This window comes from Xiphophorus hellerii, chromosome 4 (genome assembly GCF_003331165.1).
Source record: "Xiphophorus hellerii strain 12219 chromosome 4, Xiphophorus_hellerii-4.1, whole genome shotgun sequence".
NCBI lineage: Eukaryota > Metazoa > Chordata > Actinopteri > Cyprinodontiformes > Poeciliidae > Xiphophorus > Xiphophorus hellerii.
The window spans coordinates 3438476-3462569 of record NC_045675.1 but is presented as its reverse complement, the minus strand read 5'-3'; the positions used below and the strand labels follow the sequence as shown (position 1 = coordinate 3462569).

The 24094-nt window shown below is 41.1% G+C and overlaps 1 protein-coding gene across 6 annotated transcripts in view; it reads right to left on the bottom strand.

Moving 5' to 3' along the window:
- LOC116719060 (C-myc promoter-binding protein-like) overlaps window positions 1-24094 on the bottom strand; it is a 71375-nt gene that overhangs the window by 3366 nt on the left and 43915 nt on the right. For 2 of the 6 annotated variants that reach the window (XM_032561414.1, XM_032561416.1), the window contains 18 exons: window positions 23623-23756; window positions 22819-22951; window positions 22159-22365; window positions 21959-22087; window positions 19152-19293; window positions 17110-17217; window positions 16759-16851; window positions 13126-13233; window positions 12855-13004; window positions 10203-11278; window positions 9661-9874; window positions 9473-9576; window positions 8776-8951; window positions 8158-8319; window positions 7118-7298; window positions 4163-4417; window positions 3965-4082; window positions 2668-2694 (listed from right to left, as the gene is read on the bottom strand). In XM_032561414.1, the coding sequence (XP_032417305.1) occupies window positions 2668-2694; window positions 3965-4082; window positions 4163-4417; window positions 7118-7298; window positions 8158-8319; window positions 8776-8951; window positions 9473-9576; window positions 9661-9874; window positions 10203-11278; window positions 12855-13004; window positions 13126-13233; window positions 16759-16851; window positions 17110-17217; window positions 19152-19293; window positions 21959-22087; window positions 22159-22365; window positions 22819-22951; window positions 23623-23756 (3517 nt within the window). The remainder of the gene's footprint in view (window positions 1-2667; window positions 2695-3964; window positions 4083-4162; window positions 4418-7117; window positions 7299-8157; window positions 8320-8775; window positions 8952-9472; window positions 9577-9660; window positions 9875-10202; window positions 11279-12854; window positions 13005-13125; window positions 13234-16758; window positions 16852-17109; window positions 17218-19151; window positions 19294-21958; window positions 22088-22158; window positions 22366-22818; window positions 22952-23622; window positions 23757-24094) is intronic. The other 4 variants (XM_032561417.1, XM_032561418.1, XM_032561415.1 and 1 more) reach the window with 3 other exon arrangements.

The following is a 24094-nucleotide window of genomic DNA, read 5'->3' as shown; positions in this document are numbered from 1 at the left end:
CATTTACTCAATTACATTTGAGGAACATTTTTGAAAAATAAATTTTTTTTACTACGTTGTACATTTTACTTTTACTAAAGTAATTTTATTTTGAAGTATTTCTACTCTTACTTGAGTAAAATTTCTGAAAAACAAACATATTTTAACCAAACATTCACCAGACACAGACACACACCAGCAGCTCTGTTAAAGCTTCATCAGTTTTTATTGATAGAAACCAATTCGGAAAATTTTTCCTTTGCCTGATTTTGTTATTTTTTGTTACTTATATTAATTATTGTCATTTTCATCCATAATTTCTCCAAACTTTCCATCCATCCATTTTCTGTAAGCCATGTCCCTTAGAGGAGTCGGGAGGGTTGCTGGTGTCTCTCCAGCTAACGTTCAGGGCGGGAGGCGGGATTCACCTAACCCTGACCCTGACCCTAACCCTGACCCTGACCCTACCCTAACCCTGACCCTACCCTAACCCTGACCCTAACCTAACCCTGACTCAGCCTGGACAGGTTGCCAGTCTGTCGCAGCCAAAAATTCCACATAACTTTATATTTTGGTCCGATTGATGAGGAGGCCCCGGGGAAGACCCAGGACACGCTGGAGGGACTATGTCTCTCGGCTGGCCTGGGAACGCCTCGGGATTCCCCCGGAGGAGCTGGAACAAGTGGCCGGGGAAAGGGAAGTCTGGGCCTCCCTTCTGAAGCTGCTACCCCCGCGACCCGACCTCGGATAAGCGGAAGAAGATGGATGGATGGATGATGATGTAATTTTAAAATATCAAATGATTAACAATTTGATCAGTTACTGAAGTAGACTTTTTCCCAAAGCCCTTCAATATATTTGTTTTGAGTAAATAAAAAATTGTGTTTTTCTCACATTATTAAACTTACACAGCCCTTAGACTCAACCGTGCTTATCGGCATCATGTCTTTTGTTTTTTATATAATGATAGTTTTTCTGCTTTATCCCTTCTAGCTAATAGACCCTTTTCACAGTTACGTCAATTTCATACGAAGACGTCATAACGTTATTTGACTCGAAGCAATGTATCTTTACTTCCGGTGTGATTTTGCCTCGGGAAACCTGACTGAAAGATTCACAGTGTCATGTCTTTTTTTTTATTTATGTTTTGTTTTTTACTTTTTATCATGTCAGTTATTTTTCTTTTTACATCATCTCTTCCAGCGCATTCTCATCTTCATATGAAATCGGTAATTTTTTGTTGAGAAATTGACGCAACTCTCTATTAACTGTCTTAACTCTATTAAGATTAAACTTAAGGATACTGTGGAGTCGAGTGGTTATATTTCTAAACAGAACATTCGTCATCCCACACCGGATTCTGTTTGGACCGCTTATCTTCTCCGTTATGATAATTCACCGCCATCTTTAATTTCTGTATCGACGGCTCCACTAATGAAGATGACCAGCGGCGCCCTCTGCTGGATGGCGGCCAAACTACAACACTGAAAGTAGGTCAAACGGAAGTTATTACCGTAATTAAACGATTGGAACTAATTTTATCCTGATAACTAATTGACAAAATAATTGTAAATTGATTAATTGCGTGCAAATTGATTGATTCATACATGTTTCCTGTGTGTGTTTGTTTGTGAAAGAGGTCTGCAACCTTTGCAAACCATTTTTACTCTCAGTTCAGCTAAATAAAACTTTAGAACCACAAATGTTATTGGAGCTTTTGGAAAAAAGAAAACGTCTAATTTCTGATGATTCTCTATCATATGACCGTAATTTAAATAACTTAAATTTGTAGGTTTCTAAAATATAGAAGGAAAAAAATATTCCACAACGTTTCTATTTATAAGAAGAAAAACAAATAAAATCAAGATAATGACAAAATTATTTCTTATAGTTGTAAGTGTCCTTCTGTTGTGGAAATTTATTGTAATTATTCCACAAGAAGTAGAAAAACAGCTTTGTTATATCCATTAGCCATGCATTAATTGTGATTTTAAACTATTTTTGGATTTATCGCAACTATAAATGCATACTAATGTCAGAATAGTTATTTATACTATTTTGTCTACTTTTGGGTCTATTACAGTATAAATACATATGAAAATATGATTAAATATTTTGCAACTTTGACTGCAGTGACATCAAGTTTCCTAAGAATTTCCCAAAACAAGTATATTATGTAACTTCTGTTGCTATTGCTATAAATAACACAAAATATTGTGTAATATCTGCAATATCTTAAAAGGGTTGGTTGGTTCTGTATTATTTTATCCAAAGTTAAGAGCCATTGTGGAAAGTGGAAAGGGTTACCGGTTACAAACGTCTGGACTGCAACATGAAAACCCAATGAAAAGTTTTGTCTGCACTTTGACAAAATTACAAAAAATGTAACCGTCAACATCCAATTTACTGCATTTTAAATCAGAAAAATGAATGAAACATCAGCCAGCGTCCCATTAAAAACCCACTAAAGACCAACAGTGACTTCCTTCGTTATGCTGCTGCAGAAAAACGACGAGACGAATGAAGCGGACAGTCACAGGAGATGCAAACAGAAGCAGGAAGCGGGAATAAGGTTCACCATCAAAACACTGAAACTACGACAGGAAGAGGCCGAGTCTGCACAGAAAACACAGCAGCGCATGGAGCAAAGCACACAGAGCAGAGCAGAGGACGAGCAGGAGAACTCACTCTCTAACAACAGAGTGCAATTAAGCCCTGGAAGGAGAGAAGAGAGCAGGATTAACTGGCGGCCACTGCAGCGCTTCCTCCGTTAATTTCTCCACTCTTGTTTAAATCTTTATTTGCCAAAGTTTCAGAAGAAATGTTCCAGAAATCGTTCTACCAACTGGATCCAGGTTCTGTTCAGGATTAGAGTCACGTCAGGTTTATTTGTGTAGCACGTTCCAGCAACAAAGCAGTGCTTTACAAAATCATGAAACAAGAAATAAACATTACATTTTGTCAAATGCCATCATAAAAATATTCACTTATGTTGATTAATTTTCCAGTTATTATGAATCAATAGCAACTCTAACCAGGTGGGTTTTTAGTCTACATTTAAAGGAAGTCAGTGTTTCAGCTGTTTTTCATTTTTCTGGAAGTTTGTTCCAGATTTGTGATGCATAGAAGCTGAATGCTGCTTCTCCTTGTTTGGTTCTGGTTCTGGGGATGCAGAGCAGAACCGGAACCAGAAGACCTGAGCGGTATGAAAGGTTGCTATGACAACAGCAACAGATCTTTAATGTATTGTGGTGCTAAGCCATTCAGTGATTTAAAGTCTATTCTCTGTGAAGACACTGTTGCAGTAATCAATGCGACTAAAGATAAACTCATGGATGATGATAGAAGGCCGACTTTGTAACAATCTTTATCTGGCTCTGAAGGTTCAGGTCAGAGTTCATCCTGATTTCTAGTTTCCAGCTGTAATAACTGAAGCTGTGCGTCGACTCTGGATCTTTCCTCTTTAGGTCCAAAGATAATAACCAGAATTTTGTTTCTGTTCAGCTGGAGAAAGTTGTGGCTCATTCATGCATTGTTCTAAGCATCTGTTCGGTGCCGGGATGTGGATTGTCTGCGTAGTTATGGTAGCTAATCGTATTTCTTGTTATAACCTGAGCTAGTGGGAGAATGTAGACATTTAGCAAAACGGGCCAAATATTTGTTTTAATTTTGTTATTTTTGTTACTTATATGAATTATTGTCATTTCCATCTTTAAAATACCAAAAATTTCCACTTAACTTTCTATTTTGGTTTGTCTGATGATGTAATTTTTAAATATTAAATGATTGATCATTTGATCAGTTACTCAGTACTTCAGTAGACTTTTTACCAAATACTTTTTTACTTTTACTTGAGTAAAAATATGTTGAATTATTTCTTCTTCTCTTATTTGAGTATGATTTCTCTGCCCTCCTCTGGTTGCCCCACATCCAGGGAGAAGTTTCTTATTGACTCAAAGAAGTCCCTGTTGGCGTCGTGACTCACTGTATGTGTTCCAGAGGATGTACAGAGGCTGGACCGGGTCCTGATGCAGCTTCAGGTTGTCCCATAGGATCTGGATCAGAACATGTTTACTGTCCTCGGACATCCAGTGACGAGGGACCTGACGACGGACAAAAACACTCCTTTACTCTCTCGTCTGGGTCTTTGGGAGCCAAACGGAGGCGAGGAAACGTTTTGGACCTGGGAGTCTCTGTTGCAGTGCTCAGAGGTGAGGATGAGGCCCGGCAGGTTGCTGGGCAGGTCCAGCCGGCGGAAATACCACAGCAGGTTCCAGTAGATGATGGGGTGGTGGTCCACCATGTCGGCCTCGGCGATCACCGGGTCGCCCTCGTTCTCCAGCAGACTCTCCAGCTCCTTCCACAGAACCAGCGGGCTCAGGTACGGCACCGTCACGGGCTCCGGGTTGTGGAGCTGCCAGTCCATGCTGAGCGGGTCCTGGTGACGGATTTACAGGGATTCATCGCAATAAGCAATTAATCAATTAATCGAATGATAAATTAAAACAAACCCAATAATATCCTGAGGCGGGTAGTAACTAGTTACATTTACCTGATTACTTTTACTTGCGTAACGTTTTGGAAAAAAAATTGCTTGTAGGATTATTTTTACTACGCTGTACTTTCCACTTTTACTTGAGTAAAATTTCTGGATTTTCTACCTACTGAATGAAAAACAAACATGTTTTTACCAAAAAATCACCAGACACAGACACACCTGCAGTTTTGTTAAAGTTTGAGAAGTTTTTTTTTATCGAAAGAAACTGATTTGAAAAAAAAAATATTTTGCTTGATTCTCTTATTTTTTGTTATTTATATGAATTTTTGTCATTTTTGTCCTTAAAATACCAACATTTCCATCCATCCATCCATCCATCTTCTTCCGCTTATCCGAGGTCGGGTCGCGGGGGTAGCAGCTTCAGAAGGGAGGCCCAGACTTCCCTCTCCCCAGCCACTTCTTCTAGCTCTTCCGGGGGAATCCCGAGGCGTTCCCAGGCCAGCCGAGAGACATAGTCTCTCCAGCGTGTCCTGGGTCTTCCCCGGGGCCTCCTCCCGGTGGGACGTGCCCGGAACACCTCACCAGGGAGGCGTCCAGGAGGCATCCTGACCAGATGCCCGAGCCACCTCAACTGGCTCCTCTCGATGTGAAGGAGCAGCAGCTCTACTCTGAGTCCCTCCCGGATGACTGAGCTTCTCACCCTATCTCTAAGGGAGAGCCCAGCCACCCTACGGAGAAAACCCATTTCGGCCGCTTGTATCCGCGATCTCGTTCTTTCGGTCATGACCCAAAGCTCATGACCATAGATGAGGGTGGGAACGTAGATCGACCGGTAAATCGAGAGCTTCGCTTTTCGGCTCAGCTCTCTCTTCACCACGACGGACCGGTACAGCACCCGCTTGACAGCAGACGCTGCGCCAATCCGCCTGTCGATCTCCCGCTCCCTTCTTCCCCCATTCGTGAACAAGATCCCGAGATACTTGAACTCCTCCACTTGGGGCAGGACACCCCCCCTGACCCGGAGAAGGCACTCTACCCTTTTCCGGCTCAAGACCATGGCCTCGGATTTGGAGGCACTGATCCCCATCCCGGCCGCTTCACACTCGGCTGCGAACCGCTCCAGCGAGAGCTGCAGATCACGATCTGATGAAGCCAAAAGGACCACATCGTCTGCGAAAAGCAGAGATGAGATCCTAAGGCCACCAAATCGGATCCCCTCAACACCTTGGCTGCGCCTAGAAATTCTGTCCATGAAAGTGATGAACAGAATCGGTGACAAAGGGCAGCCCTGGCGGAGTCCAACTCTCACCGGAAACGAGCCCGACTTACTGCCGGCAATGCGGACCAGACTCTGACACCAGTCATACAGGGACCTGACAGCCCGTATCAAAGGGCCCGGTACCCCATACTCCCGGAGAACCCCCCACAGGGCTCCCCGAGGGACACGGTCGAACGCCTTCTCCAAGTCCACAAAACACATGTAGACTGGTTGGGCGAACTCCCATGCACCCTCCAGGACCCTGCTGAGGGTGTAGAGCTGGTCCAGTGTTCCACGACCAGGACGAAAACCACACTGCTCTTCCTGAATCCGAGGTTCGACTATCCGACGGACCCTCCTCTCCAGGACCCCTGAATAGACCTTGCCAGGGAGGCTTAAGAGTGTGACCCCTCTATAATTGGAGCACACCCTCCGGTCCCCCTTTTTGAACAGGGGGACCACCACCCCAGTCTGCCAATCCAGGGGAACTGCCCTGACGCGACTCTGCAATATCGCATGGACCAACATTTCCACTTAACTTTATAATTTGGTCTCTATGATGATGTAATTTCTAAATATTAAATGACTGATAATTTGATCAGTTACTCGGTACTTGAGTAGACTTTTTACCAAATGCTTTTTTACTTTTACTTGAGTAAAAATATGCTGAAGTGGTGCTACTCTTAAGTACAGCTCTGCTAATTCCCATTTACATTGTTTTTTATTTCTCTCTTTCTACCAAAACCTGGATGACAAAAGTCTTTGGTTTGGTGCTTTAGTCTCCACCAGCCTCTTTTTGAAGGTTAATCTCCATAATTCATTTTATTTGTTGTTTCTGTTCTGTTGTTTTGTTTATTTGCTTTGGATATTTTAAATGTCTTCCAGTTAAAGTGTTAAATGTCTCCTAGAATTTAAGGTTTATTGAGAATCTGTTCTCGCATTATTATGCAATTAATCAACAATCAAGTTTATTTGTATGGAAACATTTCAGCCACAAGGCAGTTCAAAGTGCTTTACATCATAAAGTTGTAGTTCTACTGCCAGATTCCTCATGTTTCACTTTCAACATGAAAGTGAATGTTTCACTTTCATGTTGAGGAAAAAATGTTAGAACTGAAGTAACTAGAGAAAGAACTAGAACTTTTTCATCAATATTAAGAAATTAACTTGAAAGTTACTTGTATGTTGGTTTTGTCTTATTCTAAGTGTTAGAAACTATACCAAAAATGCATGATAATATTTTCTGTTTTTGCAGTGTACACTGATGAAACTCTTTTCCTGCTCCCAGCATCCTCTGACCCCGATCTGCTCACGTCTAAACCGTTTCAGTCTTGCCTTTCTGTCTCGTATCATTTCTGTTTCCTGTCGGCGTTGAGACGCACCGCGGCTTCGTTCAGATGGCTCGGCAGGCTGCCGGACGTCGGCAGGTGGTGGCTGAGCTGAGACTCTTCCTCCATGGGGCCGAAGGCGCTGACACTGCGGGTCATGGGTCCGCCGGAGGACAGCGCCCCCTGGCGGCGCTCTGTGGGGATGTTGATGCCTTGAGCCCTGCTGGGCCAAGTCCTGAGGAGACGCATCAAATCCAGAAAAAATCAACACTGCAACAGCCAGCATGAGTCCACTGGTTTAAAGGTGATCTAATATAGATCCTTGAACAGGTTAGGTCAAGTCTGTGGCCTATTCAAAACATATTCATCACATTTTTCACTCAGAATCATTCTTAGATAATGAGAGTTCAGTTTGAACAGTTCTGTATATTTTGTCCCTTTAAACCCAAATAATCTGCTGCTGGCCACGCCCCCCAACCCAACGTTTACACATGAACAAGGAAAATGGCTGCCAACAGATGCGTAATTATATAACCTTACATCTTTGAAAAGCATTAGTGGAGCCTTATGAACAATCAACAAGAATGCAGCAAGTGGTTTCTGGATGGTAAATCAACAACAAAACTGTTGTCTTTTCCAGCAGCCATTGTAGGGTTAACCGTTGCTAGGTAACGGGCTGTGATTGGCTGGCATTGCTAGGTAACAACACAGTCCCCATGTACTGTGACTAAATAATCAGGAGGTTTTTGAAACAGTTCATTTTCCAGACGCCAGAAAACATGAACTCATTACCAAATGTTTTTTTAAGCATTGGGTTGTTTGTAGAAGCAGTTGAAACCCAAATGGAAGAATAAAAACACGCAAAATGTGAATTTTGAATTATAGGTTTAAACTAAAAATGCTTTGATATGTGAGGGATTTTCTTTGTTTTTAAGCACCTTGTTTCTTTGTGCTTTTCTAGTTATGTTTCGTAAAAATCTGTTGATGTTTTAAAGTCTGATTTGGTTTCAGGTGTAACTGCTTTTTTTGGATTTAACTTGAAGTTTGAAAATATTTAGTTTAAGCATAAATACGTGGATGAATCAGGGATGTACCTCCCAGGAGTTTCCTTTGCGGCTGCTGTGGGTGAGGGAGGGAACACGGCTGTGGTGGGACACGGCGTGGACAACGTGGACGTCCCCGTGTCCAGACCCGTGGAGGCGGAGTACGATGAGGTCATGGCGTCATCCATGGACGGGCTGCCCTTCAGGAAGAGCCTGAAACAGGACAGACCGCATGGGCTCATCCTTTACATCTAAATGATCAGGATAAAACTGCATAACAGTGAATATTCTGGTAGATTTTATCATTAAATGTTGAAAATCTTCACTTAATACTTGATTTGGAAAAATTGTCAACAATTAACCTTTAAAACAAATACAGTCCAACATTTTCCACTTCTTTCCTCTCTTTTCAACCTTCCTTCTTTTTATTTATGCTTCTTTACTTCACTTCCATCCCACTTCCTTACTCCACCTCATCTTATTTCTTTACTTTCTTTCTTCCTTCTTCCCAACCTCTGTCAGTTCTCCACTCCTGCCTTCCCCACTTCTGTTTATGGTCATAAATTCAAAGTAAACTTTTCTATTCATTCTAAAACGGAAACTTGGAGTCTGGAAAACGATGTAATTTTGACAGAAAGAGGGGAAGGATCCCTGCTAGTAAGTGTTCACCTCCCGGGTCCTCTCATGTCCCGGATCTCCACGTTGAGGAACGGCAGGAAGGGGTTTCCGCAGAAGGGGCAGGTGGTGTTGAGGTTGGAGTCGTCGGCCGTCCATCCAGCCATGATCTCCTCGTCGTAAACCAGGCAGTCGCAGGTTTTACAGCGAGAGCAGCTGGAGATCAGCAGCTGCAGAGAGAGAAAATAAATAGTTTAGAAGTATTTTTAACTACGCTGTACTTTCTACCTTTACTGCAGTAATCTTATTATGAAGTATTTCTAGTCTAACTTGAGTAATGTTTCTGGATTTTCTACCCACTGAATGAAAAACAAACATGTTTTAACCAAACATTCACCAGACGCAGACCTGAAGTTTTTGTTAAAGTTTCAGAAGTTTTTTTTTTTATCAAAAGAAACTGATTGGAAAACATTTTCTTTTGTCAGATTGTGTTACTTGTATGAATTATTGTCATTTTGGTCCTTAAAATACCAAACTTTCCACTTAACCTTGTTTATCAATCTGATGATGTAATCTTTAAATATTAAATGATTGATACTTTGATCAATTACTCTGCACTTGAATAGACTTTGATCAAATATGTTTTTACTCTTAGCTGAATAATTTCTTGGATACTTTTACTTGAGCAAAAATATGTTTTATTTCTACTCTCACTGTAGTTTCTGCCTCCTCTGGTCGTTATGTGTTTTACCTCCATAGCGTAGTTGTTGAAGATGCTGGTGTTGCTGGTGCAGCGTGACGATCCGAGGTCGGACTTGTCCGGCAGAGAGAACCCGGGCAGAGACAGAGGACAACCTGGAAACACGGGACAACCTGTCAGGGTCTGGGTCCGTTTTCATTTCGGATCAGCATCCAGATGGAGGTAGAGGAAGTTCTCACCAGGAGGAAGAGACGTGGGTCTGCCCAGGCTGCGTCCTGCAGTGGGACTTTCCACCCGGCTGTGGACGGGACTCCTGTGGGGACAGGAGGGACCGTTCTTCTGAGGGGAGACGCCGAGCTGCTCCGTCTCCCCGTACTCCGCTTCGTCCTGGATGGAGCCGTCTGGATCTCCGACGTTGAGGGAGGAAACGCTCAGACGGTCGCTGAAGCCGTCCTGGACGGAGAGAGAGACACAGAGAGAGATGTAGAGATGGATCAAATGTGTCCGTCTCTCTCGCTCCCTGTTTTATAGCCGCAGACTTTCTGATGCCTTCAGGTTCACAGAAGAAACCAGCATGTAGACCATCAGTCCCAGTCTGCTTTACTGGTTTTAAACTATAATCACTAAACATAAAAAGGATGGGTGAATAAATAAATGGATAAATAGACACAAAGCTGAAATTCTTTAAAGGTTTGATGAAGGTCTGATTCTGATGAAGCAGATTTTATGAGATTCTGTACCTTTAATCATAAAAACTAAAGGTGAGCATGAGGCTCTCTACCTTGGTTGGTGTGTTGGACGTGGCGAAACGCGAGTACCAGCGGCTGGCCCGCTCCGCCACGCCCTTCCCAGCAGAAACCACGCTGGTCTTGAAGACGTCGAGCGTCGGGGTGAGCAGGGCGTCCAGGGCGAAGGCGGAGGAGGACGGCGAGGCCAGGCGCTCCCTGAAGGGGCTGAGGCTGGGGCTGGTGCTGGAGCTGCGGCCCGACGGCGACGACACCAACCGCTGGCGGGACGCGGGCCGGGCCGGCGACGCCTGGTGGAAGGTGCGTGAGCGTGGCATTGCGCTGGTCCTGAGTGGAGCAGCATGGGGCAAACTGGACCTCCGGAAAGCGGCGGCGGCGTGGGGGTGGAGCAGCAGCGGGCTGGCCGGGCCCTGCAGCTCGGAGCTGGACGTGCGGCTGCTCAGCGGCGTGTCCAGGTGGCTCATGTACAGCTCGATCTCCCGGGCCAGATTACGGCGGGCGCCCGGCGCTCCGGCCTCGTCACCATCCGGGTACGCGGCGATCTGCGACTCGGCGGCCATCAGGGAGAGCGGGTCGAAGCCTGTTTCGATGCCGGTTCGAGTCACGGCTCCTCTGGGCGCCGCCGAGCTCATGCCGCCGTAGCTGGCGCTGCGCTCAACGGGCTTTTTCAGATGTCTGACCCCCAGAGCTGGCTTCTCCGAGTCCAGATCCTCAAAATCAAAAATGGCTTCCGTGTTACTCTTATCTTCATCACTGTAGCTTTGTTCCTCCTCCTCCTCTTTGTGATTAAAGCCTCCTAAGTGACGCTTCTGGCTGTAGTTGGTAACGGACAGGATCTTGGCGTCGGCGCCTAGCAGCCCGGCGATCTTATGAGGGTCGGTCTCCGCCTGACTCATGCCGAGGCCGAGGACGGTGGAACCGCTGCCGCCGCTGCCCGTCGTGTCGCCGCTCACACGGCGGGCCCGCGCCGTCTGCCAGTCCACAATGGCGCCGCCGCCGGAGCTGCCCACCACCTCCTCCAGGGCGCTGCGGTGTCGCCGCAGCAGGCTGTTGGCGTGAACCTCGCCGATCTCATCCAGAGACGTGGTGAAGAGCAGGCCAGCGATGTGGCCTGGCAGACAGCAGGAGGAAAAGAGCTGCTGAAGCTAACAGAGTTATGATGTGACTACCTAAAAAAATAACATTTAATTCAATTCATGGTGGACCAAAGTCGCAGCATTTGTTACATTTTCAGCTGCTGCGTTTCCTTTTACCTTCACTGTGTAAAACGATTTTACATGGTGCCCCTTTCGGTGCAGGGCCCCCTCCTTGCCTGTGGAGGCGATGCACCAACAAACCACTGCAGGAAATCTCTGAAGAAGACACTGAGGGCAACTTCCTTCTTCAAGATATTTAAACAAAAATGGAGTGGCGTCAGATTTTAGCGGTTGTAGGATTTCTCGTTTATCTTTGGATAAAGACCACAAGCAAATTCCCTCTCTAGCGCTACTCTCTCACATTTGTTTTGGTTTTGTTTACCCAGAATTCTCTGCTCTGTAGCCCACTTCATCTTTTGGAGCACTCTCCACTCCGCTTAGCATTCACATATGCATTCAAACCACAACAGAGATCACTTAAACCAAACCAAGCCCGAGGTTTGGCTACTGAACTCTGGTCCGGTTGGGGAGTCTTGTCTTCATCACTGTAGCTTTGTTCCTCCTCCTCCATCTCCTCTTTTTGATTAAAGCCTCCTAAGTGACGCTTCTGGATGTAGTTGGTACCGGACAGGATCTTGGCGTCGGCTCCCAGCAGTCTGGGGATCTTATGAGGGTCGGTCTCCGCCTGACTCATGCCGAGGCCGGTGGCGCCACAAATGAACCGGACATTCTAGACAAACGAACTGGAGTTTGATAAAGTGAACTAAAACAGGTGTGAATGCTTGATGCTCTCATTCACACCAACAAAAGCGCCTATAAACCTGTGGTCCGCCAACAGATTTAGGTTTTAGTTCTGTTGAGGTGAACTCTGTTGTAAACACCAAGCGGACTGGAGGCCGCTCCAAAACAGGAAGTGGAATGCAGAGCAGAGAATTCTGGGTAAATACAACCAAAGCAAACGTGCCTAGTGCTAGCGGGAGGAATAGCTCGTGGTCTTTTACCAGAGTCAAAAAAGAAATTCTTCAACTGCTAAAATCAGACGCCACGTCATTTTTGTTCACATTTTGTAAAGAAGAAAGTTGCACTCAGTGTCTTCTTCTGAGGCTTTTGTGTTGTTTCATTCAGTGGTTCTTGGTGCAGCGCCCCCACAGGCCAGGAGGAGAACAGGTTTCTCAACTAGTTTGGTTGGTTTGACACAGTGCAGTGTGAATGAGAAGCTGAAAATTTAACAAATGTTGAAACTTCCCAAATCGATTGAGTCTACAGGACTAAAAGGAAAACTCCTTCAAAATTGATTGAAAATGTCCCAAAAAAAATTGGCCTCTATTTTGTAACTATGTGCAAAAAACACCACAATAAGGAAGAAACTACAAAAATCAAAGAGAGTGATGTACCTGATTGAAATAATATTCGTTAGAGGTGTGCAGAAACAAAAAGTCTGCACACATCAGTGATCTCAGTTTTATATCCTGAATTCAAGAGCTTGTGCTTTCTTTCTTTTCTAAGTTTCTTTTCTGCAATGGAAAATTGAAATAAACCCAACGGAGTTACCTGCGCTGGTGGAGCTCCTGGGTTTCCGGGCAGAATCCCCGTACGGATAGCTGCTCCGAACGATTCCTCGAGGCTTGAAGGAGGAGCCGATCTCCAGGTCCAGCTGAGGCAGGCAGTCCTTGCTGCCCTTCACGCTTTCAGTCTCCGACACTGAACACGGGAAAACCAGAGTCGGATCGGATGATTAAAAAAAACAAAAAATAAAAAATCTCTGGAGGAAAGGAAGAATCATGTTTTAGTTTGAGAGAGTTGCATCAGATGAACTACTGACAGGAGCTGCAGTCGCTCTCCTTCTTCTCGTCTTTGTCGGGGGGAGCGGCGTCGCCTCTACGAACTTCCTCCTTTGACAGAGAGTTGTAACCCAAATCCGACTGATCTCCTGGTAAACCAAAGGGAAAAACAACTGCAAGCTCAAATTTCTCAGAAAAAATAGAAATTTAGAAAAATAGAAAAGATCTGGACAAACTATGGCTTTACTCTGTACCAAAAACCAAATCTAAAAATATTAAGAACAAAAAACAGCATTTCTTCACCAATTTCCTCGTAAGAAAGACAAATAATCAGCCACAGCAAGGATCTGCAACTTTCACAGTGGCTCTTAATAACTTGGCTTAAAAAAAGCAGAATTTAGCTCTTTTATTTGTTTTTTCATTGAATTGTAATTCATCGTAATTCATCATTCTCTTGATTATTCTGACGATTAATCGGGGAAAAAAAACCCTGCACATTATGCAGATTTTTCCTTTAATCCCTTAAGCTTACTATTAGAAATACATTAAAAGGTGCAAATAAATAATTTGGTTTGTTTTTAAATAAGAAAATAAACATTTAATTGCCTAAAATGTAAACATAATATTCCATTGGTAAATGCTTGATTATTTGTAGCTAAAGGGCTAAAAAAATACATGTGAAATAGTTCAGCTCTTTCTGCTTGACTGATCAACACAGTGTAGAGAAAGTCATTAATTTTTGAATTAACCGATTAATAATTGATAATAAAAAGTCTTCAGTATGAGAAATTTCACAAGGTTCAAAGCTAATACTGAGTTCTAGCTAAAACATATTTACAGAAAAAAGTTTTTCATCTTAAAAACAATATTTGTGTTTTTTGTATAATTTTTGCATAATTGCTGCTCTGAATATGTTTTTCTTTTGGCAAACAGCAATTTTTTTTAGAGTTTGTATACTCCAATTAATTATTAATCAATTGCTAAATTATTTGACAATTACTTCAATAATCCAATTAATCACAATTAATCCAATTAATCGTTCCAGCCCTACACAGCATCAGTTATTTTTTTCCTCATTATGTTGGAAACATGATTTTTATTTCCATCATTTCCCAACAATAGAAGAAAATGCATCAGTCCTCTTGTAAATGTTTTATGTTTCCCTTGCTTGTAAAACCTAACAACAGAAATAAAATGGTGGTTCTTTTAAAATGACCAAATTTCCTGCAGTAGACATCCATTAAAAATGTTTAGTTTTGTCACAGAAGCTTTTGTAACATTTGCGGCTCTAAAAGGGGAAAAACGTGTCTTTGGTTTGTAAAGGTTGCAGATTCCTGAGGTGGAAGAAAAAATCAAACCCCATGAACTACAGATCGCTGAAGTTTCTGCGAGAAAATCATGTTTTTTATTTCGGCTGCTGATGAATTTGACAGCAAAACCCTCTCCGGTTCCCAAGGCAACCGTCTGTCTGAGGATTTCATATCGTCAAATCTAAATTAACCATGAGGAGTCGCAGCTTCCATGTGATACAAGCAGGGCTGGGCGATTTGGATTGAAAATAAAATATCTTTTTTCATACCATATCCGATTTTAATTAATTTTTTGCTCACTTTATTTTCAAAGAAAATACAGAAATGACACAAACATTTTTTCAAAAAGTGTCTTATTTCAATCTCCCCTTCTGTGATTAAGTATTAGAGCCAGCCTATGAGAAATTTTCTTTACTTAGGAGAATATGGTCGTAATTTTACCAGAAAAAACATCTGAAAATTATGAGAAAAAATGTTTTGAGGAAAAAAAGTTTAATAATCCAGATTAGAAGTGATCAGCTCAGTTTGTGTGGTTCTTTCTTCGACTCAGTCATTTTAAACCCTTAATAATTTGATGCTGATCTATTAAAAGATTCAGTATTTCTATTAAGTATTAACTCTAAAACTATATGGTCTACGTGCAAGTTAGTATAAATACTGTAAAACTAAAATATAACTTCACGAAATGTTCGACATGCCACATTTAAATATTTTGGGGTATATTTTGTGTTGGAGTTCTCATAAAATAATTACTTTATTCTAATATTATGACTTAATTCTTTTAATTAAAAAAAAATCTTAGCTTACATTTTGTCGTAGAGTTGACTTGAATTCAAAGTCCAAATAAGTAAAAGCTGTAAAACAAGATGGCCGCGACTCTGAAACCCATGGAGAGCGTTGGTGAAAAAATACAAATTTTCCAAAAATTAAATATTCTAAAAACAAAAATTAGATTAATCAATAATATCTATCTATCACCCAGCCTTGGCTACAAATTTAAAAAACATATTTTCTGCTCTGAAGTAATAGGTGAGCTGCACATCCATCTTGTTTAGCCGTTACTTCTTTGAGCCAGGCGGCCCGCAGAGACGCCATTATTAAAATGATAATCAAACAGAATATTCCTCTGGGCAATTACACGCCATAATTAACAAAGACAAAAACACTGACAGGGCTGAGAGTGAAGAGCGGGAGAGGAGCAGACGGATGTGTCGGAAAAAGGAATGACAGATCACACGACAAGCTGCATTTCCATTGCAAATGTGAACAAAACTTTGTCTAGATTCCACTAATGTGATAAAACACAATTTCACAATTGTGGTTTTTCCATTAAATAAGAAATGTAACTAAAACGACACGTAAATATGTTTGTTCATGCGATAAATCGTTAAAAAACATGCAGCACCATTATCCTCCTACTACTTCCTGTCGTCTTCTTTGACGTTTCCACCAGTAGCAACTTGTCATGTGACTTGTGATTAAAAAAATTTTTTCCATTGCAGTTTTGTGAATCATGCTAATCTTAAAAAAATCCACCTCATCCTAACTTCTAAACTTTTTATTGGAAAACGTGAGATTTTTCAAAATTGCCGTGTTTCCATTAAACAAATGTATTTTCATAATTTAACGTAATTTAAATGAAAAACAGATTTTTTGATAAAAAGTTTTGGTGCTAGGATGAGGTGGTTTTTTGGCCATATCAAAATTGGTTTATTTCAGAAAACTACAAGGGAAACACTTTTTTCGCATCACATGAGTCAGGTGATCAACAACCGGATGTTGCTACTGGCGGAAACGTCAAAAAAGACAACAGGAAGTGTTAAGAGGATCACATCACACAGTTCATAAAAAGTTGTGTGTCATTTTAACATGTTGAAAAATTTGTTTTTTTGAAATTTTCATGTTTCCATTGATTTCAATTTGTGCAATTTTATGATTAATAGAAACACAGCTAACAGCAATTCTATGGTTTCCATTAACTGTAGGATTGCGCAAACCGAAATTACAAAAATAAATTTGCTCAATGGAAACACGGCAATTTGGTTTTTCAATATAATGTTTTTGTACCAGGATATTTTTTTTGGCAGTATCAAAATTTGTGTATTTCACAAAACTGCAACGGAAAAACTTTTTTCACATCACACAGGTCATGTGGTCAACAATAGGATGTTACTACTGGCAGAAACGCCGAAGAAGATGAAGACAGTGGTCCAGCATATTTTTAAATGACTTATCGTGTGAACTATTGATAAAGATTTGCTCACAACTGTGATGGAAACGCAGCTAGTGACTTGGAAAAGAAGTGAGAAAACCCCCGACAGATGCAGAGGAGGATAAAGGAGGCGGGCTGGTTGAGAGGTTTACCTGGGTGGAGAGTGGCTTCTCTGAGCTCAGCGCCCACCCAGGGAGAGCGGGCCGCCACAGGCCTGGCCCCCGCGCTGTCGCCCCCGCCGCCCACTGCATGCAACGGCAGCACAGGCAGGGCCAGAGTGAAGGGTTACGCACAGAGCAGAGCAGAAACCACAGCCGAGGAGGAGGAGGGACAGACAAAACGAGCGCCAGAAGGAGGGATGGAGGAAAACCAAGAGGAAAACAAGTGGAGCGGAGTACAAAAGAAGGGAGGATTAACAAAAACATCAATGGGAGAAGAGGAAAGGAAAAAAAAAAGATGTGAAACATGAGGACTGCCGGCGGCAGCGAGCGTCTGAGGTGTACCTGTGCTAGATCTATCGTCAGCGGGTTCTACTGGGCTCTGCTCGGCCGGGTTCGGGTCGGCAGAGCTGTCCAGACTGCCGTGACTCACTGCGTCCAGATCACTGCCATCTGCCCAGAAACAACAAGCCGGTGAACAAAGATGGCGCCGCCACCGATCCACGCGCCGGTTCTTTAAAAAACGCCTTCCTGGAGTTCACCACATTTACCCAAAACAGAGAAATCAGAGTCGATTCCAGAACTTTGGACCGGTTTAAACCAGCTGGGGATAAAAACATCACCAAGAATTTAAGGGAGGGATGGATGGATGGACGGACGGACAGTTGGTTGGTTGGATGGATGGATGGATGGATGGATGAACAGACGGTTGGATGTATTTTAAACTGTGCAGCTTTAATTATTTTCTATTATCCATAATTTTTGCTAATGGATTCAAGTCGTATTTATAGAAGATGTAAAGCAGATCATTAAGATAAAGGTTGGATGAAGCGGTTGGATGAAGCGGTTGGATGAAGCGGTTGGATGAAGCGGTTGGTTGAAGCAGTTGGATGAAGCGGTTGGTTGAAGCGGTTGGATGAAGCGGTTGGATGAAGCTGTCATTTCTTCTAGTCGATCCTCCAGAATCAAGAGCAGGCAGGAAGCTCCAACCCTTTTATGAAAATGTTTATAAATAAACTTTTAACCAGCAGCTCAGAATAACGAGGAGAATCTCAGTTTGGTGTTTAACTGGAGCAACTGGCTGTTTCTGAGTGGACCAGAACCGGACTCGGGTCAGGAACCCACAGCGCTGGCCGGTAACAGGGAGGATCTTAAAAAAGCAGGGATTAGCAGGCTGGGATTATCATGCAGAGGAACAACAGAGACGCTTCAGTTCATCTAACATTACAGCAGGCTTTTAATTATATGTTGTTTAATTTATTTAACTTTTGTTATAAAGAATGTATATTTTTCAAATCTAAAAAAATAATCTAAATTTATTTGTAGTTTATTTTGACATGCTTAAGTAAAAAAGATACAAATAAAAAAATTTTCAATTAAAAATTCCAAAAAATATTTTAGCTTATTTTAACATGCATTTATTTCTTATATAATGAATTCAGTATATGAATTAGATATTTTTAAAATATAAAAAAGAAAAAGTCTTGAAGTTTATTTTATTTAAAAAATGAATATCAGTTTATTTATAGTTTATTTTAACACGTATATGTAAAAAGACAAAAATCGCAACATCTTTTATAAAATGTTTTTTAAAAAATATGTTGGATTATTTAACAAACATTTATGTTGCATTTATTGTATTCAATATTTAAATTAATTAAACAAAAGAAGAATGCATATTAATTATTAGTTAAGCCTAACGGTAGATTTTTAAAATAAAATTAGTTAATTTATTAATTTACTTAAATTAATTAAAAAAGCTAAAGAAAGGGGAACAAAAAACTAAATTAAATACAAATAAATTGCGTCTTAAATTACGCATCACACTCTAACAATATAACTTTCTAGGCTTATTATCTTGATTAAAATTTCCCAGAAATATGGAAAAAAGTGAATAAATTTTCTCTTAGTTGATCAAAATTTTGTCTCAGATTTCTTTTCTTTTATCCAGACATTAAATGCCTCAAAATCTGAGAAATGCTGTTCAGAGTTACGTCACAGGTGAGAAATCCCAACCATAAGGATAATTTACGCTTATAAAGTGTGGCTATGTGGAGTATTAATGAGCAGTCATTGTCTAAACTGCAACAGCAATCAGAGCGATTTCAGTTTGGAAAATCAGGAAGAAATTTTATCGGTGAAATCAAGCTAAAAGATAATCAAAGGGGCAGAGCATTAATTTAAAAAACAAAAATTCAAGATTTTTACAGTGCAATCTGAGCTGTTGAATATGTTTGGATTTTAATGACGATCAAATAGAAAATATTTTAGACAACTTAAATATTTAACCTGCTGGTCATTTGAAATGAAACTGTATTTTTGCCGTCTGGCCGGCGTTTTCCTGTGGATATGAAACGTTATCGGTTGCCGTTGGTAACGTTGATTACCTGACAGCGGGCTCTGGGTGAGCGGTCCGTGTCGGTGCAGAGCTCGTTTGAACTGAGCCACGCCCAGAATGACGTTCCTCAGCTTCATCCACAGGAAATATCCTCCTCTGGTGCTGGAGGGCCACGTGCTCTCCAGCACTGCCTACACACAAAACAGAGGACCAGGAAAGTTTGGTGGAGGGAAAAAACAATGGATATGTTCTATGAGTCTATCAATGTAAAAAAACAAATGTTGTTGTTTCCAGAGAAAAAAAGATTTCAAATTTAGATTTTTGAGAATTAATTTTACCATTAAATGTCACCACAACATTCTGAAGGATTTAAATTGGGCCTAATTTATTATTGACCCAAGTATGGCTGAAATGATTAATCAGATTAATCGTGGTGAATTATTATTGGCATAATCAAATTATTTTTGGGCAGCAGAAAGAGCTGGTTTTAGAAGTTTTTTTTTAAGCTGCAGATTCATCCTTTGCTACACATGATCAAGAGTTCACTAAAGGAATGCTGTGGTTGAATTTTAGGAAACAAAATGTTTATTTTCCAATTTTAAAAAAATTATTTGTTTATTTTCATCTTCTACTGCCTTTCTAAAATTCTATGAAAATATAAATAAAAAATCTGCAGAATGTTCTAAGATTTTTATCCGATTAATTGATAGAATAAATGATTATTAAAGTAATCGTTAGTTGTAGCTATACTCCAGTAATTTGCAGTAATGAAGAAAAAATTAACCAACTGAAGAAAACTTTCAATTTCCAGTTAAGATAAATAAAAATGTAAGTGAAACTGGACAGAAATAATTTAATAAACTCGCTGTTCTTAAATGAAAAATGTGGACTAATTAAAATATTCAACATTTAATTTTTAAATTAAATCTAAATGCTCTTCATGTAAAAATCTGCATCACATTGTAATTGTATCTCTTGTCTCTTGATGAGTTGCTGCAGCCGTTTGGACCGGACCGGGTTTGTCTGCAGAGTGTGATGACGTTCTGGTGCTAAGATCTCACTTATTATCGCATCACAGCTATTTATTCTGCTAGCGCTAGCCTCATCACCAGGGGTCACCAGGGGTGGGCAACTCCAGGCCTCGAGGGCCTAAAAGTCTCCTGCAACCTTTAGATGCGTCTCTACTTCAACACACCTGAGTCAAATAATGAGGTCATTAGCAGGACTCTGGAGAACCTGACTGCACTTAGGAGGTGATTCAGCTGTTGGATTCAAGTGTGTTGGATCAGGGAGACATCTAAGAGTTGCAGGACACCGGCCCTCCAGGACCAGGATTGCCCTCCCCTGGGTCAAACGCATCACTAATCAACACATCCACACTTCAAAGGGGGCAGGAAGAGATGCAAGGAGACATTTCTGCAAATAAAATTAAGATACAAGGATGTTTGCTGTATAACAAAATCTCCATATTGTTCATTATTATGCAGCAGTTTATGCTAAATATGACTGATCCAACATTTCCTGCTGTGGCCTCGTCTTCCTGACGGATCGCAGAGGCGTGATTCATCTGGACATGAATGAGTGATGACACGATGCCGATCAACCTTGGAGGGAAACTGTGGTGCATTCTGGGTAACAAGGGTGGAGTGATTCAATAATCTGAACATGATTAATAATGAATAAACGATCAACATCAAGGCTGAAATCATCCCACTTCTGATTCCTGAGCTCAATGAGTTCAATCCATTACTCCTTTAATTTCTGCTTTTTATGAAGCAACATTTATTCCTGTCAAACTTTCAGACCTTCAGGTTTTCCCACACATTTCCAGACTCAAATTTTCAGTAAGGCTGAAACGATTAATTGGATTAATTGTGATTAATTGATTATTGAAATAATCTCCAACTGTAGTATATAGACAACAAAAATTCCATTTGAAGACAGAAAAACATATTCAGAGCAGCAATTAAATCCAAACAGTAGAAAAATTCTGGATAAGATGTAAAACACCTTGGTCCGTAAATATGTTTTAGCCAAAACGCCTCACTTTTAGTCTCAAGTTTAAAGAATAAAAAAAAGTCACATTAATGCTTAAAAAGTTTTGAAATGGCTCATTTTCCAGACACCAAATGTTGTCAAAAACTGGCTGGGATGCTTTTTCTTGAACACTTTTTTTTAAAAGCTGTTTGTGTTAGAAATGCACCGATCCACTTTGTTCACTTCCGATACCAATATCTGAGTTTTATTATCAGCCGATACTGGTCCGATACTGAAAATGTAAGGCATTTTTTACACACAAACATAAATGTACTGAATTAGAAATGTAGTTGATAATTCTGCATCAGTATAACTCACTTAAATACACAAATAGCTTCACAAGTTTGATCAAACATGGAAAAACAATTTTAATTTGTTCAGTGAGTGAAATTAGGAGAATAACAGCAAATTTAAAATAAATAATAAAGAAACAGACAAAAACTTTAGGTTGACTAATTTGGTCAAACAAAGAAATAAAGTTTATTTCAAAAGGTTCACAAAGTGCAGTTAGGAACTAAGCATAATATAAAATAAATAATAAATCATCAAAGCACAAAGCATAGAATTAAACTGAATAGATCTGTCTTTATTGTTTGGGAGCATTGTCACTGATACCCGATCTAATTTTTTAAAATATCGGGACCAATACAGATATTAATATCGGATCAGTGCATCACTAGTAGAAACCCAATTGGAAGCAAAAACATGCAAAATGTGAATCTTTACATTTGCATATTAGCATAAACTGCTGCATAATAATGAACAATATGGATATTTTAAAGTTCGTTTGATCAGATCCGCTCTGTTTGGTGAACATACCTTGTTGTAGTATCCGTAGGTGATGGCGTTGGGGTGAACGCCGGCCTTCTTCATCTCAAACAGGACTCTGACCGCCAGGACCGGCTGACCGTACTGCCCACACAACTGCATCAGGACCCGGTAGCACACCTGCAGGAAAACCTGTGTGACTGCTTTGCTCCGACGCAGCTGATTGGCCGAACAGGAAACGGCTCGTCTACCTCGTCGGGCGGCTGCAACTTCTTCGCCTGCATCTTCCTGAGGACGTCGTAGGCGGTGCGGAGCGCCCGCACCTTGGAGTGGCACACCTTGACGTATGCCGGCAGGCAGATGAACCACAGGCCATAGCAGTGACGCAGCAGGCACTTGGACCACAGCTGGGGGATGGACGAATACTTCTTGGCGATCTTCTGCGCTGATTTGATCTCCTGGGGGTGAAAACCAGGAGAAGAAAGCATGAAGAGCTCTAAGCTGATCTGGTAGACGGTCGTGTTGCCTTCAGAACCAGCAGATGACTGGACGACCCAACTGGCTGCTGTTCTCCCTATTGCTGGAGAACCTTCTCCTATCACACTTTTTCCTTCCACTCAACTTTCTATGAATATGGTATAGTTTTTCCATAATATTCAGATTATGTGGGACATCTATTTTAGATTTTCATTCACTGCACTGTAAAAACACAAAGTCTTACCCAGTATTCTTGTCTGGTTTCTAGTGCAAATACCTTATTATTCTAGAAACTTTCTGAAATAAATGACACAAAAAAACAAATACTATTTTTTAGATGTATCTGAAAGAGATTTTACAAAATATAATCACAGCAAACGCCTCTTCTTCCAAACTAAACCGTTTTTAGAGCAGGAAGTAGGGTACTGCCTCACCTGTTTGGTACGTCTGAACATGGGGGCGGGGCTTGTGGGGCAGCTGTGCCTGGCAGCGAGGCGGGAGGAGGGCGTCCGCAGGCCCTCCACCGGGTCGAACAGCTCCAGAGTTAACACCGGGAAACCATCATACCTGCAGGATGAACGCCACAACACGTTACGTCAAAAACGTTACGGAAACGACCCGTCAAAGAAAAAAAAAGGAGAGTTCATTTTCACCAAAAATCTCATTAGATTAATCTCAGAAATTTTCTAATGTTTTTTTTTAATCTCTGATCTTTAAAATCAAACATTTTCTATAACAAATGTTCACTTTTGAAACTCAGAAAACTCAAAAGTCTAAATTTTTCTACTTTTGAAACTCAGAAATGTAAATATTTTTTAGAAATTTTTTCAAATCAATCTCAAAATTTCTATAAATTTTCTAGCCAATTTTCAACATTTCATTCTCAAAAATGTTCAAGTTTTTTGTAGAAAATATCTGAGATTAATCTAAAACTTTGAGTTTTTTGGCAGAAATCTATTCCTGTTTTTCTGTGTACAACGGCCCTAATACGCCTTCGTATCTTCAGGATTTAATCAAATGTTACATTGCACTTTATTACAAAATGGCAGTTTGAATATCAAGCACTTTCAAAAACTTTATATAGAAATAATAAAATTAAAGTATTTTCCAGTGAGCGCTGTACCTAAGTGCCTTTTCCCCATTTCATTTCCACACCTGACAGACGTTGCAAACCAACCAAAAACTGTCCAGAAAACGGGTGAGAAGGAGAAGAAAGTCCACAGAGACTCAGTCGGTACCTGTAGCAGAGCGGGTATTCCTCCCCGTCGGGCAGCGGCGGCAGCTCTGGAGGAGTGATGAACACCGTGTGCTCGCTGCGCTGCGACTCATCGATCTCGATCAGCCGCGTCTCTTCTGGCCGCTCGCCGTCCACCTGCAGGCCGCAGCACACAAACATGGAGAGAGATTCCCGATTTACAGACTCTTTCATCAATCTCAGCTGGTGAGATGGTGATTTGTTTATTTACTTTATTCTAGAGATGGACGATATATTGGTACTAACATCGGTATCGGCCGATATTAGTCATTTTTTAACATATCGGTAAATAAAACCAGGTCGATATTAACGGCCAACATTTGTTTTCATCTTGTTGCCATTTGTTTCTGGTTGTTTTCTTTCCAGTTGTGAAAGTAGTGTCTTCGTTATTTCTATAATCATTTCATAGCAATAGCTAGGTTTACACTTGCTAGCTGCCTAGCTAGCAAGGGAAT